Below are 13,410 nucleotides of genomic sequence, written 5' to 3'. Positions count from 1 at the left end.
TTCCGATGCCAAGCACCAACATCTTTGTAGGAGCAGCAACAATTTTAATAAAGTTAGAGGAGGCCATGAGAGCTGAACTCTAATAGTTCAAGAGAGACTCCCAGAACCTAGGAAAATGTAAACACTGCTGTTGGCCACTGTCTTTTCTAAGCAGAAATCAACAAGCCATTTTCTGAGTGTAACATTTAAAGAGCAACACAAGTAATCCAGATTAAACTCAGGCATCTTTCATGATAGTGTAGAGGTAGCAACCAAGCATCTTTATAATTTCTCCACTCTTCAGATGCTTGTCCTCTCTCTCAAGTATATGGCAGCATCTGCAGAGCATCATTTTATAGATCAGGAGTCGGCAACCTTTTGGAAGTGGTGTGCCGAGTCTTCATTTATTCATTCTAATTTAAGGTTTTGTGTGCCAGTAATACATTTTAACGTTTTTAGAAGGTCTTTTTCTATAAGTCTATAATATATAACTAAACTATTGTTGTATGTAAAGTAAATAAGGTTTTTAAAATGTTTAAGAAGCTTCATTTAAAATTAAATTAAATATGCAGAGCCCTCCAGACCGGTGGCCAGGACCCAGGCAGTGTGAGTGCCACTGAAAATCAGCTCACGTGCCACCTTCGGCACGCGTGCCATAGGTTGCCTACCTCTGCTATAGATGCAGTTGTACATCCATAAACCATTTCAAGGCCTCCTCTGTGGTATCATCCAATTCACCTTTGAATCCACATTTGGAGCACTGCATTATGCTTGTATGGATTGGATGTTCTCATCACAATTGCATGAAAGGGAGTATTTGATTTTCCACTTGTGGGTCAAGTAGCTTCATCTTCCATGGTTTATTTGGATGCAGTTCGATGTGGTCCAAAGTCTGCCTGGCAGGTCAAAACCATGAGGTTGGCTTTTTGGGTTCGTAGTAGCATGTTTCTTTGGAATGGTAGATGTGGTCCAGACACTTTGCTTGTCCTGACAATGATTAATATCTTTCACAAGCAGATGGAGACAGAAAAGGAATACATCTGTGTGAATTTACACCTTGTTGGCTTTGAAAAAATCAAATCCATTCATAAAAAACACAGGTGTTGGAGTCACTAGGCATAGCTACCAGGTAATTCGGGAGGGTGGAAGGCCATAAGTGCCGATGAAACCCCCCTGCTCTGGGTCTAAGTGAGCCAAAGTAACTCCATCTTGTGAACTCTGACCAACCTAAATGCTAACAGCCTAGAAGCAGAATATGTAACAGTCAGCTTTTTTAGCAGACAGCTGCAGTTTCGCTCAAACTAGCAAAAGCAGTAGTGATAAGGAAGAAGGAGGGGGGAAGCGGGGAAGTCTACTACGTCTAGGCTTGCAAGGCCAAAGATAAACATGCGGACAAGAACTTTTCTAACACGCCACAATGTAGTGCCTGCTGTAACTGCTGTCAGGAAGGGAGGGGTGGAGGGGAAACAAAACAAAAGGCTTATACAAACAGCTTGGAATATAAAATGGGAAACTTGCTTGTATTTGTTGTGCTTCTGATTTGAAACATGCTGGTCTCCTGAGTGCCTTTTCGAGATCTCAAATAAACTTGGTTTGCTTCTCCACCCTGTGTGTTTATCAGTGCGGCGCACACCGGGCAACGAACCCCGTTGCCCCCTCGGGCCCTCTGGGCCGGCAACACAGGGAGTTTGGTTTTTGTTTTGTATTCCCTAGTCATTGCACGGGCCACTACTTTACATGGTTGTACAGACACTTGTAAATTGCTCTAATCCCTGCTGTGTGTTTGAAAGTCTCTTCTTTGTAAACTAAACATAATTTCTAATGATCCTGAAAACTAGGCTCTCACTGTGGAGTTTTGGCATTACTCAAAGGGGGCATTTCAACTTTGTTATTTTTACTACATATATTGAAGGCTGACATCAACTCATTAATCCTCGTGACTGATCAAACCTACTTGCAACACTAAAACAAGAATGAGGTTTGATGGTATAATAAAGTTACCAAAATAAGTCATATTGCTTTTTTGGACTACATTTTTAAAGTGGAACCTATTAAACATACAAACAGCCAGTGTGCCAATATAACAGGTATTCACAGAAGGGACCATAAGGATTGTCTAGTCTAACCCCCAGTTTTAGTGACTGTGACTTGTCGTGTGGACCAAATTGCAGGACTGGGGCCAGTGTATGTCCCCACGGACAGAAAAGAGAGTAATAAAATACTCTAACAAAGAACTATGGGAGAATTTCTCACATTTATTTTCAACTGCAACCTCCAAACCAAGCAGTTATTTTTGCTGGCCTTTTATATTCCACATCCGAAAATTGTTTATACAGATTCAATTTTTTGATTAACATATAATAAATATTATTTGGTTTAATATTTCTTTGCCTCCCCCCCGACACCTACACAACCCAATGCAGGAATTTAGAGTACTTAACATTAAGGAGATACATTTATTGAAATGGAAAATTACCCTGCACACATGTTTAGGGGAATAGTCAGAAAGAATTGCAGAACTGTCCCTAGGGCTATAAGTAAGTGGAAGAGACCAAGGAGTCTTTTCATTGATTCTAAATGGCCTTTGGATCGGGCCCCTCTTCCTCGCTCGAGTTTTGCACGTGCAGAGCGATGCCCTCGGGGCTGTGACACAGACAAAGGAAAAGCAGCAGCCGCACAGTTTGCTCGGCCGGGCTCCCGCCCGCAGCGCTAGAGCGCGCCGCCCTTGTCGAACGTTACAGCACCGCCACGAGCCGAGCTCTCCCCGCCCGGCCCTTTGCCGGAATCTTTTCTCCTGCAGCCACGCCCCTTCCCGTCCCAGCCAATGGGGATGGGGTTTGCTAGGGAGGGGTGCGGTGTGGAAGGGATGCCCAATGGAGTGCGGCGTTGTTGTGGGGGGCGGGGGACTGCGGAAGGGTGGGACTAGGAGCCGGCTCTCTGGGCTGCGATGTGACCGGGTTCGAGGCGCTGAGGAGGGGGCGGCCGTGCGTTCTGACCGCCCTCCCCCACCCACCCGCCATGAATTCGCTGGAGCAGGCGGAAGGTAACTGGGGTCCCCGCCCCGCCGGGCCCAGCGACCCTTTCCCGGGGGCAGGCCGCGGGGGGGGGTCTATCTGTGCGGTTCCCGCGCCCCAGAGCGGTCTCCTGCCTCTGCCCCACGACCCGGGAGCTCTGAGCCCGGCCCCTTCAGCTGGAGGCGTCAAAGGGCGCTGCCCGGGAGCGCGGAGCTGGCCAATAGCAGCTGGGGGGCTGCGAGGCCACCCCACCGCAGTCCCAGAGTGGTGTGGCCCAGTGACAGCGAGAGCCAGCGAAGGGTGTGCGGGGCGGGTAACGGGAGTGAGGGGCGCCCCGCCCCTGGGGCTCACGGTTTTCTGTAGGGGCTGAGGTGCGCTGTGCAAACCTGCCACAGGACAAGGTCCCCGCGCCCACAGCCTCACGCACCTCAAAGGCGAGGAGCCGTGAGTCGAGCAGTCCGGGGGGTGGGTTACTGTTTTGTTTGCTCGCTTATTGATGGAGGAGGGGCATGTTGCTGCTCTGCAAGCGGCGCTTGGTATAACGATATAGAAAGTGGATTCGGTTGTAAAAGGGCAAAGTTCTACCTTTTAACTGAGCCAGGTTATTTGAACGAGAGTGCGTGCATCGGCTTTCTCCACCGGGGACAGACTAAAAGATCTCCAGCAGTTTGCAAAACTTCCTTTTTGTCACCTTTCTTTGGTTGGGTTGTTTCGTGACAGAGCCTGGCTTTTACAGTGTGGTCTATTAAGTCTGTTATTTCTGCGTTGGTAAGAGACTTGTTGTACAGAATATTCACTAATTCCTTTTATTTTTTAATGTAAGCTATATAATCAACACAGCTGTAATTCTTTAATTGCAAATTCTATATCTCAAATACATTGAGATGTATTAATCTAACCAAGGAATTCTTTTCTTCAGGAAAAATACAGCTCACTGAGCTTCACGTTCTTATTCGCTAAAACAGATCCTTGTTTTAAATTTTGGTGCAGATTTGTAGTAAAGAATATTAAAAAGGAACTTAAAGCTGCTTTCTTTCTGCAAAAAAATCAATACAGGAGAATATTTTAATAATGCACCAGTACTTCAAGATTAGATTAGTAAATGTCATATATAGAACAAACAAGATGTAGATACATTAGCAGAAATATTAGAAATTATAGGAATACTGAAGTGACTGTCAACACTTATTGTAACATTGTAAATATCAGAATGATCTCTTTGGTTAGAACTGGTAAACACAAATGTTTAAAACACCAAACCCATCCTTTTTGTGAAAGAGGTCTTTAACAATTTGGGCTTCCAAGATTTATAAAATGTAGTTCAAGCCTTTATTTTTTTATATACACTTTTCTTAAAACACTGAAAATCATATTTAATTTACAAATGTTTTCTATTGGTTAACAAAGTACCGGTAGTTATATTTTTTCCAGTTGATAAACATTGAAATAATCTCTGCATATATCTTAGAGTAAGTACACACTTCAGTAACAGGCATACATTTTAATGAAGGTATTTTTGTTGTAGTTTTTGCATCGTTACCTTTATTAGAACGTGACATTCTAATATAACATGAAATTCTTTCAAAGAACAGTAATTGTTACTTGAAGCCAGTTTGCCTTTAAAGTATATACCTTTATTAATAAAAAATATCAAACTTCAAAGGATAAATTAGTGGGACAGTTTTAGGCCCAAAACTTCTCTGGTTGAAAAGGAAATCTTCACAGACGTTAAAATGAATAGTTGACTTTTTTTTTAATCTGAAAATATTTCTAAAATAGACTTCTCTTCATGTTAAATAGTTCCCCTGTAATGTTGCAAAGCCAAACATTCTATTTCATGAGTCAGATTCTAAAGTTGGCTAAAACTTAAATAATTTATGACTGTATTTTCATTGTCCACGATGAGTGGCATGTAAAAAAAAATAGATTATTGAAACTGAAAGGACTGTACAAATCTCAAATGATGCCAACTGAGGTAAGAATTTTTGTAGTGAGTTATGGTGATAGTATTATAATCACAAACAAAATACCAAACTCTACCTATCATTAGCACAGACCATAGAGTATAACAAGGTTTTCCTGACACATTTTACATTTCAAAATATACCTTGTTTTAGAGTATTTTAATCTATTAATATTAATGGTTTGCAATTAGATTTACAAAGAGATACCATGTCAAGGTATTCTAATCTCTTCAGTATATATTTCTCTATATGGAAATGCCTGTCACTTAATATATTACTTTTTAGTGAGGGGCTTAACCAAGAAGTGGTGGTAAATTCTAAAGCTAATGTGCTGAGATGTAGTGCTAAGCATCTTTCCAATAACTATTGCTTAATCTGAGATGCAAGCGATTTTTGATAATTACATCATCAATCCATTACAGCTTTCCTCTGCAAGTTATGAGTCTGAGCTGCACAGGGCATAAGTAACAGAACAGAATCTGAGGCATTAACTATTAAAGTTCAACTAATAGACCAAGACTTATTAGATCTCTGCCTGTCTTTTCCTCAGATCTCAAGGCTTTTGAAAGAAGACTTACTGAATATATTGCATGTTTGCAACCAGCTACAGGACGTTGGAGAAGTAAGCTTAATATTTTAAAGAAGTTGGATTGACTCTTTAATACTTCAGTTGGCATTTACCCATGTATATTCCTATGGATTGTGTTTACAAAAACAAATCTATGCTTTAAAAATCTTATTGTATGTACTTTGTATGTGAGCCTAAAACTCTTTTAAATATGTGAAGATACCACACATACACAAATTTAACAAAAAACAGCAAAAGTAAAATAATGGATTTATGTTATTGCATCTATACCATGTGCACAAAATGCTTATAGCATTTGTACAGTTGCTATTCAAAAGTAGATATTGGCAAGAACAACAAAGCTAGAAGTATAATCAGTATAATGATGATCTTATAGGCAGCCTCAGCAAAGAGGGCCAGGACTGAATTAGTCTTTTTAAAAGGAATTCTTCAGGACAAGTTCGAGGCATATTGAGGCTTTGTGATGAAGGTCATGTCTACACTACCATTTACATCAGCAAAACATATGTTGCTCAGGAGTGCCCCGGTGAATGACATAAGTGTCACTGGCTTAAGTGGTAGTATGCATGTGCTATGTCAGCAGGAGAGCTCCCACCAACATAGCTGCCGCTGCTCATTGGAGGTAGTTTAATTATGTTAATAGGAGGACTCTCTTCCGTCGGCATAGAGTGGCTACGTGAGAGATCTTATAGGAGCGCAGCTGCATAGGTACAGCTCTGCCACTGTAAGCTCTCTAGTGTAGGCATAGGCCAAGTCTGCTCTACCTTTTTTCAGTCGTGTATGTATTTTGTGGCTGTATATAGGGGTTTGGTTTCCAAATTGGGCTATTTTTCACCATGATAACTTAAAACAATTTGTTTCGATGGCTTTCTCCTATTCCTTAGTATATTTTCCAAGGTTCACCCCCAAAATCAATGTATTAAGTTTACTGGTTCTATAGTTTATTTTTTTAATGAGTGTGTTCACTTTCCAATTGTTGGCAATCTCTTCCAAACTTGTTCAAATATATCTAAATGCACACTAAAGTTTTACTGACTTAAAGTGCACTCATGAAGAAGTTTTAAATAAAAATTGGATGTGGCATCTAGTGACTTCATAATTCTGTTATCTGCATAATTACTTTATTCCGGGGAAACTGATATTGATATAGGTAGATCTTTACTATCTTTCTGTGTGAAATTGGAGTAATAACTTTAATTTTATATGGCATATAAACTTCTTTCATTCCCCTTCGAATGTGTCAATTCCAGCCCCTAACTGGTCCATTTTTATTTTATCAGTATTATCAGCACCCAAAATCAAGACATCACAAATCTGCTTTACAAGCAATGAGGTTTGAACCTTTAGAATGCGCACTGTTCACATCTTTCTGGCTTTTATCCACAACTATGAGTGGAGGGTTAGAAATAAAACTTTTTAAATAAAAGCTGAGATTCTCACATAATCACTTGCCTCCCAGAGCTGGAGCTTTAAGAAAAATACCTGATATTGCTACACTTGCAATGAAATTGAAAGAGTTGGCAAGGCTGCCTGCCTCCTTGCAGAGCAGCTTGCAGGAGTGCCACCTTAATGTTAGTGGCTCTTGGAAGTTACATGCAGAATACTGTGTGGGTTTTTAGCATATTGCTCAAGAAAGTTATTCTGTACTACTTTCCCTCAATTTTCTGACTAATGTTTCTAAATCCGTGTCTCTAGTAGAAACTTCTCATACCCTCCACCCCCCAAACTACAGCATGTCTTTACTTATCAAAACACTATCTGGTACTACCTTTTTGTCCTCTCTAGGAGGCCGATAGACTCTTCGAAGGGTTGCATTGTTTTAAATTTTAAAACATGTTTTTTACCTCCTTCCACTTTGACTGCATAAATAGAAAGTTGGGGGTCCAGATGAGAAACAAACATGATATGCAGGTAGACATCTTCAAATAAATCTTACTCTTCTTTGGACATTCTTAATAATCAAGAATGAAGAGGGGAAATAAAATAGAATGTCATCTCTTTCAAAGCTTTTCATGAGACATTAAATACTTTCTAATGAATATGAACCAGATGTGTTGCTTATGACTCCTATTTTTCATCAGTGATTCTTATAGTGGTATCAGTCTGCACAGCAACTGGTGCTTGGAACTGGTTAATAGATCCTGAGACACAGAAGGTAAGTTATACTCTAATGCTGAAATATTAAATGTCTCAATGTTTGTAATCTAGATAATAAAAACCAAGTGTAGTGAGGAGTTGTGGACTGCCTTGAAGAGTGAAAAGCTAATAGGGTTATTTTCCTGACTGACTCAAGACATTAGTGACTAAGAGCAAATTCAGTGGATTATTTACATCACAGGAATCGCACTTTGATTTGAAGGGGGAACTAAGAATATTTGAGGCATTCTATACCTGTGCTGAATAGGAGTGATTTTCCCCAGAAGAATAACTTTGTTCTATCTATAGTGCATAGTTTGCTGAGGCCACCTTCAACTAGACTGATCCATGATCAAGAAAATTGAACTTGTGAGAACACTAGCAAGTTAACTAGTCCTAAGAGTTTTTTCTTATGTACCTCTGCACTTTGGAAATGTCTTCCCCCTTTCTCCTTGAAATAACATTTTGTAGCAGTGGGACAATTTAAAATTTGTCACCCTAGATATGCATACACCAGCGATGCATTTGTTTTTGTTTAACATGAATATCTAAGATGATCAAAGTGATTTTTTCCCCTAAATTGTGTGGGTGGAGTAGCTTGAGGCTTGGTATTCTAAATTTCAGACTTAGGGTGACCAGGTGTCCAGATTTTATAGGACATTCTGTGAAACTGAATCTGAAAGTATAGTTGTTCAATTAACTTTATATGGTGCAAGAGAACTTCTGAGTTTTGAGTGGAATATTGGAGATTCACTTTACCACCAAACTGAAGAAAATTGATAAAGGATTCTTAACTTATTTTCATTTTTACACCTTAGCAATAAACTGAGGTAGAGCTATTATATTCTATTCAGAAGTGGAAGGAAAAATATGAGATGAGTAATGAACAATTGATTATTTTTGTGTCACTAATAGGAAAGTACTTTTTTAATTTTAGACTGTTCCCATGGAACTTTAAAACAAAAACTTAGCTTAATTACAGAGACTCAAGCAGCACTACTACAATGAGAAATGTCGTTTTCAAATCAGAAGCTGAAGATTAAATATCCTTGGATCTCAGTTTTAAAAACTCTCTTCAGATGTTAGCACTCTATTTTGTCCCCATTTTACAGGGGATAAGGTCATGGATAGCAGATCTAAAATTTTACTTAGGTTTTTTTTCTTAAACAGCATATATCACTTAATAGGGCAGCTGCTCTAATTGGGACTTCTCCCAGGAAAATCAGAGACTGTTTTCTCTGTTATCTTCCAAAATATCTGAAAGCAGAAGGGATATTCATTGGGAAGATGTTTGGCAGAAGCACTTTTTGTGAAGAGTAGCAGGGTTACAAAGAAGGAGTAAATTCTGAGTAACAAGGGAATTTTTAAGAGATCTATTCCAGCATAGATTAGTGGCCTAAACATCAGGTTTGAAATACTTAGTCTCCATCTTGATGATGTCCCTTCAATCATGGAATCTTTTAATAATTTTTCTTCAAGATAATTTTATTTCTCTCCTAGGTGTCCTTTTTCACATCACTGTGGAATCATCCATTCTTCACAATTAGCTGTATTACTCTAATAGGCTTGTTCTTTGCTGGCATACACAAAAGAGTGGTGGCACCATCAATGTATCCTTTGATAGTTTGTCAAGTGAAAATTGAGGTAATTCTTACTGTAACTGCAGCCCACATAAAATCTTTGTTTAGTACTTTTCTTTGACGAAATCCACACAGCATAGCAGCCCGATGTCGAACAGTCTTGGCAGAGTATAATATGTCCTGCGATGATGTAAGTGACTCTAGTCTCACTGACTACATGTACATGTTTAAGGCAGGAATAAATGCAAAAGAGATGAAATTACTCTCTCTTTCTGAATAGACATTGCATTCCCAGATGGCACAGGTATAAATAGCAATGTAGATGGTGGGACAAGGCTTAGGTGTATAGACTAGCTTACTTGCATGAACCGCCCAAGCAGTGCGTCCCACATAGCAGCATAGTATCCCGATATTGGAGCTTTCTCTGCTGCAGGGAAAGGCCCTAACGGGGAGGAGCAGTAGTGAAAAGCTCTGGCAGTTCCCTGTTGTCAGAGCCTTTCACTGCAGCGTGTAGCTACACGTGTAATGCCTGTACTCTACAGGCTGTTAAAGGGTAGACAGCCTAAGAGTGCATATTTACATTTTTACAAATAATGTATGGTTAAAATGTGAACTACAAGTTACTTAATGATTCCGTGGATGCAAACCCTTAGTTCTCACCCCTGTTGTTGCAGACTAAAGAGAAATTAACACAGACAACATTCACCTTTGTAGTAAGGCTATGTTAAATTTCAGGGTTTGTTTGAACTTTAATTTTTCTTTTGCAGACTGGAAAATTAATTTTGAAACCTAGGCCCCATGTTCAATAATCGCGATCTTCCTTCAACTCTATCCACCGCCATGGAAATCAAAAATGACCTTTTCTGAAGGTAGTGTGGCACAAAAAAGCCAAACAGGACTGGTTTTCAGTTGCCTAGGAGTGAGTCTTATTTACAGTTGACAGTGAAAGTGTGCAATATTACTGTGGCATATTTGTCTAAATTCTCTTTTGACTATCCTCATGTTATCAGTGCTTTTGCTACCTTTGATTACCTCTTTTTTCAGTATTACTGTCACTTTTGTTCTTCAAGTAGAGCAAAACATGCAGGTAAAGTATGTTAATTGGTTACTAAGTTAAACTTGGAAACCAAACCTCGTTTGTTTTTTATAATGTTTTTTGCAAACTACTGTAAATAGCAAATCAATGCCAATGTTAAGCAAAGAGTAATACATGCTGTGTGAATTCTTGTTCTTATGAACCAGTATTTAAAGGGATGCTTATTTGCCATTCCCGGAGCTTTTTATTAATTACAGTTGTCTTTTTCATTCCTGGTTACAATATTTTTGGAATCAGCAAACAAAAGAGACTTAAAAGAGAAATCTATGGTATGGGGAAAAAGGTCTTATTATGTTTAAGAATGTTGCAAGTATGTTAAAGTATCACTTGTCTAACTACATGCAGTACTTCGGCCACTTTCACTGTGGTTATCCTTAATTCAGTGCTTTCATCTCATTCACAATACAACCTGTTTTTAATTATTTTAACTTTTTAAAAACTCTCAAATATACTTTCATCTTTCAGATTATAAAAGTTCTGTACTGTATCTGAATTCCATAATCACACTGTTTTAAGCGTGGATTTTATGCTGTGATAATCTGGCCATAAAACTAGTATTGCAAATATTTAACTTTGGATTCAAATAATTTGATAACGGAAATATATGATCAGTGCCACAAATAAATTAATAAAACTCTCTAAAGTGTTAAGAGAAACTAAGTGTGGCTGTTATGTCTACACAGTACAATAGTTCTTGAAATATTTACAATAATCATAACAGTTTAATTTTAAGTGTTCAAGGTGCCTTTTTACCTGTTTCAGATTTTTTTAAATTTAATTGAGCATAAGTCAGCATAAAACACAAAGCTATTGCCGGCACAGTAACCTCTCACTACAGATAAGACTAGCAAGGCTGCCTCTTAAAGTGAGCATAGTTTGACTTTCATTTGTTAAATTTTCACTCAATTGAGGCAATAAAATCCTTTGCTCCTAAAGTCTCTGCCAGAGGTTTTGTACTTCTGTCCTTCCATTGTTTTTAACTGATGTAAATTTTGTAGGTAAATATGTGCATTAAATAAATACTTTATATATAATAGTATGTTTGGGGGTTTTTTGTATTGTAAATTGACAAATGTGCAGATATAGGTGACAAAAGCTAAACAGTTATGTACTTTGGTTATGAACAGCTGAAGACTCCAGTCACGGAAGTATGGCTTTTGTTTTTTTGTGAAATGTCATGTTTGTTGTTCTGGATATTGATGTCACCAAAATAGGGACAGCATGGAAAGCAGCAGCCCATAGTCCCTCTACAATAATCCACCAGTCTACCTCAACCCTGTTCCAGGCACCTTCTCATGCCTAGAGCAGGTATTGTCTCTATCTCCATTCAGGGCTTGTCTACACTGGCAATTAACAGTGCTGTAACTTTCTTGCTTGGGGTGTGAAAAAACAGCCCTCAGAGCACAGCAAGTTGCAGCTCTGTAAAGCATCAGTGTAGACAGGCCCCAGCGCTGGGAGCTGCGCCCCTCGTTGAGATGGGTTTTTTTTTTTTAGCACCGCTACCACACAAGTAACATTAAAGCGCTGCTGCTTTAGATGGAAACTACTTTTAGTCCCTTCCAAACTGGTCTGGATTTGAACTAATGATCTACAGGTCATCCAGCTTCCTTGGAATGCCTAAATCAGTGGCTCTCAACCTTTTCAGAATGTTGTACCCCTTTCAGGAGTCTGATTTGTCTTGTATACCCCCAAGTTTCACCTCACTTAAAAACTACTTGCTTACCAAATCAGACGTAAAAATACAAAAGTGTCACAGCACATTATTACTGGAAAATTATTTCTCATTTTTACCATATAATTATAAAATAAATCTGTTGGAATATAAATAGTGTACTTACATTTCAGTGTATAATATGTAGCGCAGTATAAACATGTCATTGAACGACATAAGTTATACTGATCTAAGCGCTATGTCAGCGGGAGAGCTTAAGTGAGGTTTTTACCCATGAAAGCTTATGCCCAAATAAAACTGTTAGTCTTTAAGGTGCCACCAGACTCCTTGTTGTTTTTGTAGATACAGACTAACACGGCTACCCCCTGATACTTGATATCCTGCGCTACTGTAAGTGCTGTAGTGTAGACCATAGCCAAGCTTATACAGAGGTCTTCAGGTCTGGGAAATGTCACAGCTAAATACAGGTGGAACAGATTGTTTAGCATAAATAGTTAGCACATTTCAAGGGCCATTCGAGGTGAAGTGGCTTGTTAACACCGGTCCAGTCATGGGGAGGGAGTGCAGAAAGGTAGGGGGGAGCCAGTTTTGGGGGTTGTTAGTGTTGGGTTACAGATTGTTGTAAGAAGCCAGAAATCTAGTGTCTCGGTTCAGTCCATGATTTTTAGTATCTAGCAAAGTTATGAATTTAGCTCCCAGGCTCATCGCTTGAAAGTGTTGTGAAGCTTTCGATTGAGGATGAGGACTGATGGGTCAGTTACAGAATGATGGCTTTGTGAAATGTTCATCCACAGGTGATTAAAGCTTTGTTTACACTACAGCTTATGTCTGTATAATTTATATCAGTTGGGGGGTGTATGAATAAATCACCCACCTTGAATGACTAAGGCTATGTCTACACTGGCAATTGAATGACAAAACTTTGTCTTTCAGAGGTGTTAACTCCCCCCTTCTCCCCCAAAGACAAAAGTTTTGCCACGACAAGCGCCAGTGTAAACAGCGCATTGTCAGCAGGAGAGCAAACACAAATGCCGCTCTTTGCGGGTGGCAGTTTTTTGTTGGCAGGAGCTGTGTAGTGTAGACAAAGCTCTGAGTTACACTGACATAAGCACCGGTGTGGACAGCACTATGTTGGTGGGAGAGCTTTTCCCACTGACATAGCTACAGCCGCTCATGGGGACTACAGTAGTTAAGTCGATGGGAGGGCACTCGCCCGTTGGCTTAGAGCAGCTACATTAGTGCAGCTGTAAAGTGCCCAAGGTGTTTTTTGGTCGTTCATCACTTTCCTGTGTGAGTTCATTCAAGAGTTTACTGATTGGTTTTGATGAGATACACCACTACGGGCCACTTGGCCTGGAATGGCCCTTGAAATGTGTTAAC

The 13,410-nt window shown here is 39.5% G+C and overlaps 1 protein-coding gene across 2 annotated transcripts; it reads left to right on the top strand.

The window, feature by feature from the left end:
• Nucleotides 1-2,856: 2,856 nt before the first annotated feature.
• Nucleotides 2,857-11,389, top strand: CNEP1R1 (CTD nuclear envelope phosphatase 1 regulatory subunit 1). Of its 2 annotated transcripts, XM_008166960.4 has the most exons (6): nt 2,857-3,022; nt 5,508-5,579; nt 7,628-7,701; nt 9,183-9,292; nt 9,398-9,452; nt 10,030-11,389. In XM_008166960.4, exons 1-6 carry the CDS (start codon nt 2,998-3,000, stop codon nt 10,069-10,071), a joined length of 378 nt encoding a protein of 125 aa, XP_008165182.1. In that variant the 5' UTR covers nt 2,857-2,997; the 3' UTR covers nt 10,072-11,389. The 2 variants fall into 2 exon arrangements, with proteins under 2 accessions (XP_008165182.1, XP_065423147.1); XM_065567075.1 differs by lacking the exon at nt 9,398-9,452 and having other exon boundaries at nt 2,864-3,022; nt 9,183-9,326.
• The last annotated feature ends 2,021 nt before the right edge of the window (nt 11,390-13,410 follow it).

This window comes from Chrysemys picta, chromosome 14 (genome assembly GCF_011386835.1).
Source record: "Chrysemys picta bellii isolate R12L10 chromosome 14, ASM1138683v2, whole genome shotgun sequence".
NCBI classification, from domain to species: domain Eukaryota; kingdom Metazoa; phylum Chordata; order Testudines; family Emydidae; genus Chrysemys; species Chrysemys picta.
This window is presented reverse-complemented; position numbering and strand designations above follow the sequence as displayed.

What these genes read in the sequence shown, in the direction of transcription:
- CNEP1R1 (XM_008166960.4), top strand. Translation starts at nt 2,998, where the DNA reads ATGAATTCGCTGGAGCAGGCGGAAG. An exon ending in AGCTACAGGACGTTGGAGAA is followed by an intron (nt 5,580 to 7,627) that starts GTAAGCTTAATA and finishes ATTTTTCATCAG; the next exon opens with TGATTCTTATAGTGGTATCA. An exon ending in ATAATATGTCCTGCGATGAT is followed by an intron (nt 9,453 to 10,029) that starts GTAAGTGACTCT and finishes TTTCTTTTGCAG; the next exon opens with ACTGGAAAATTAATTTTGAA.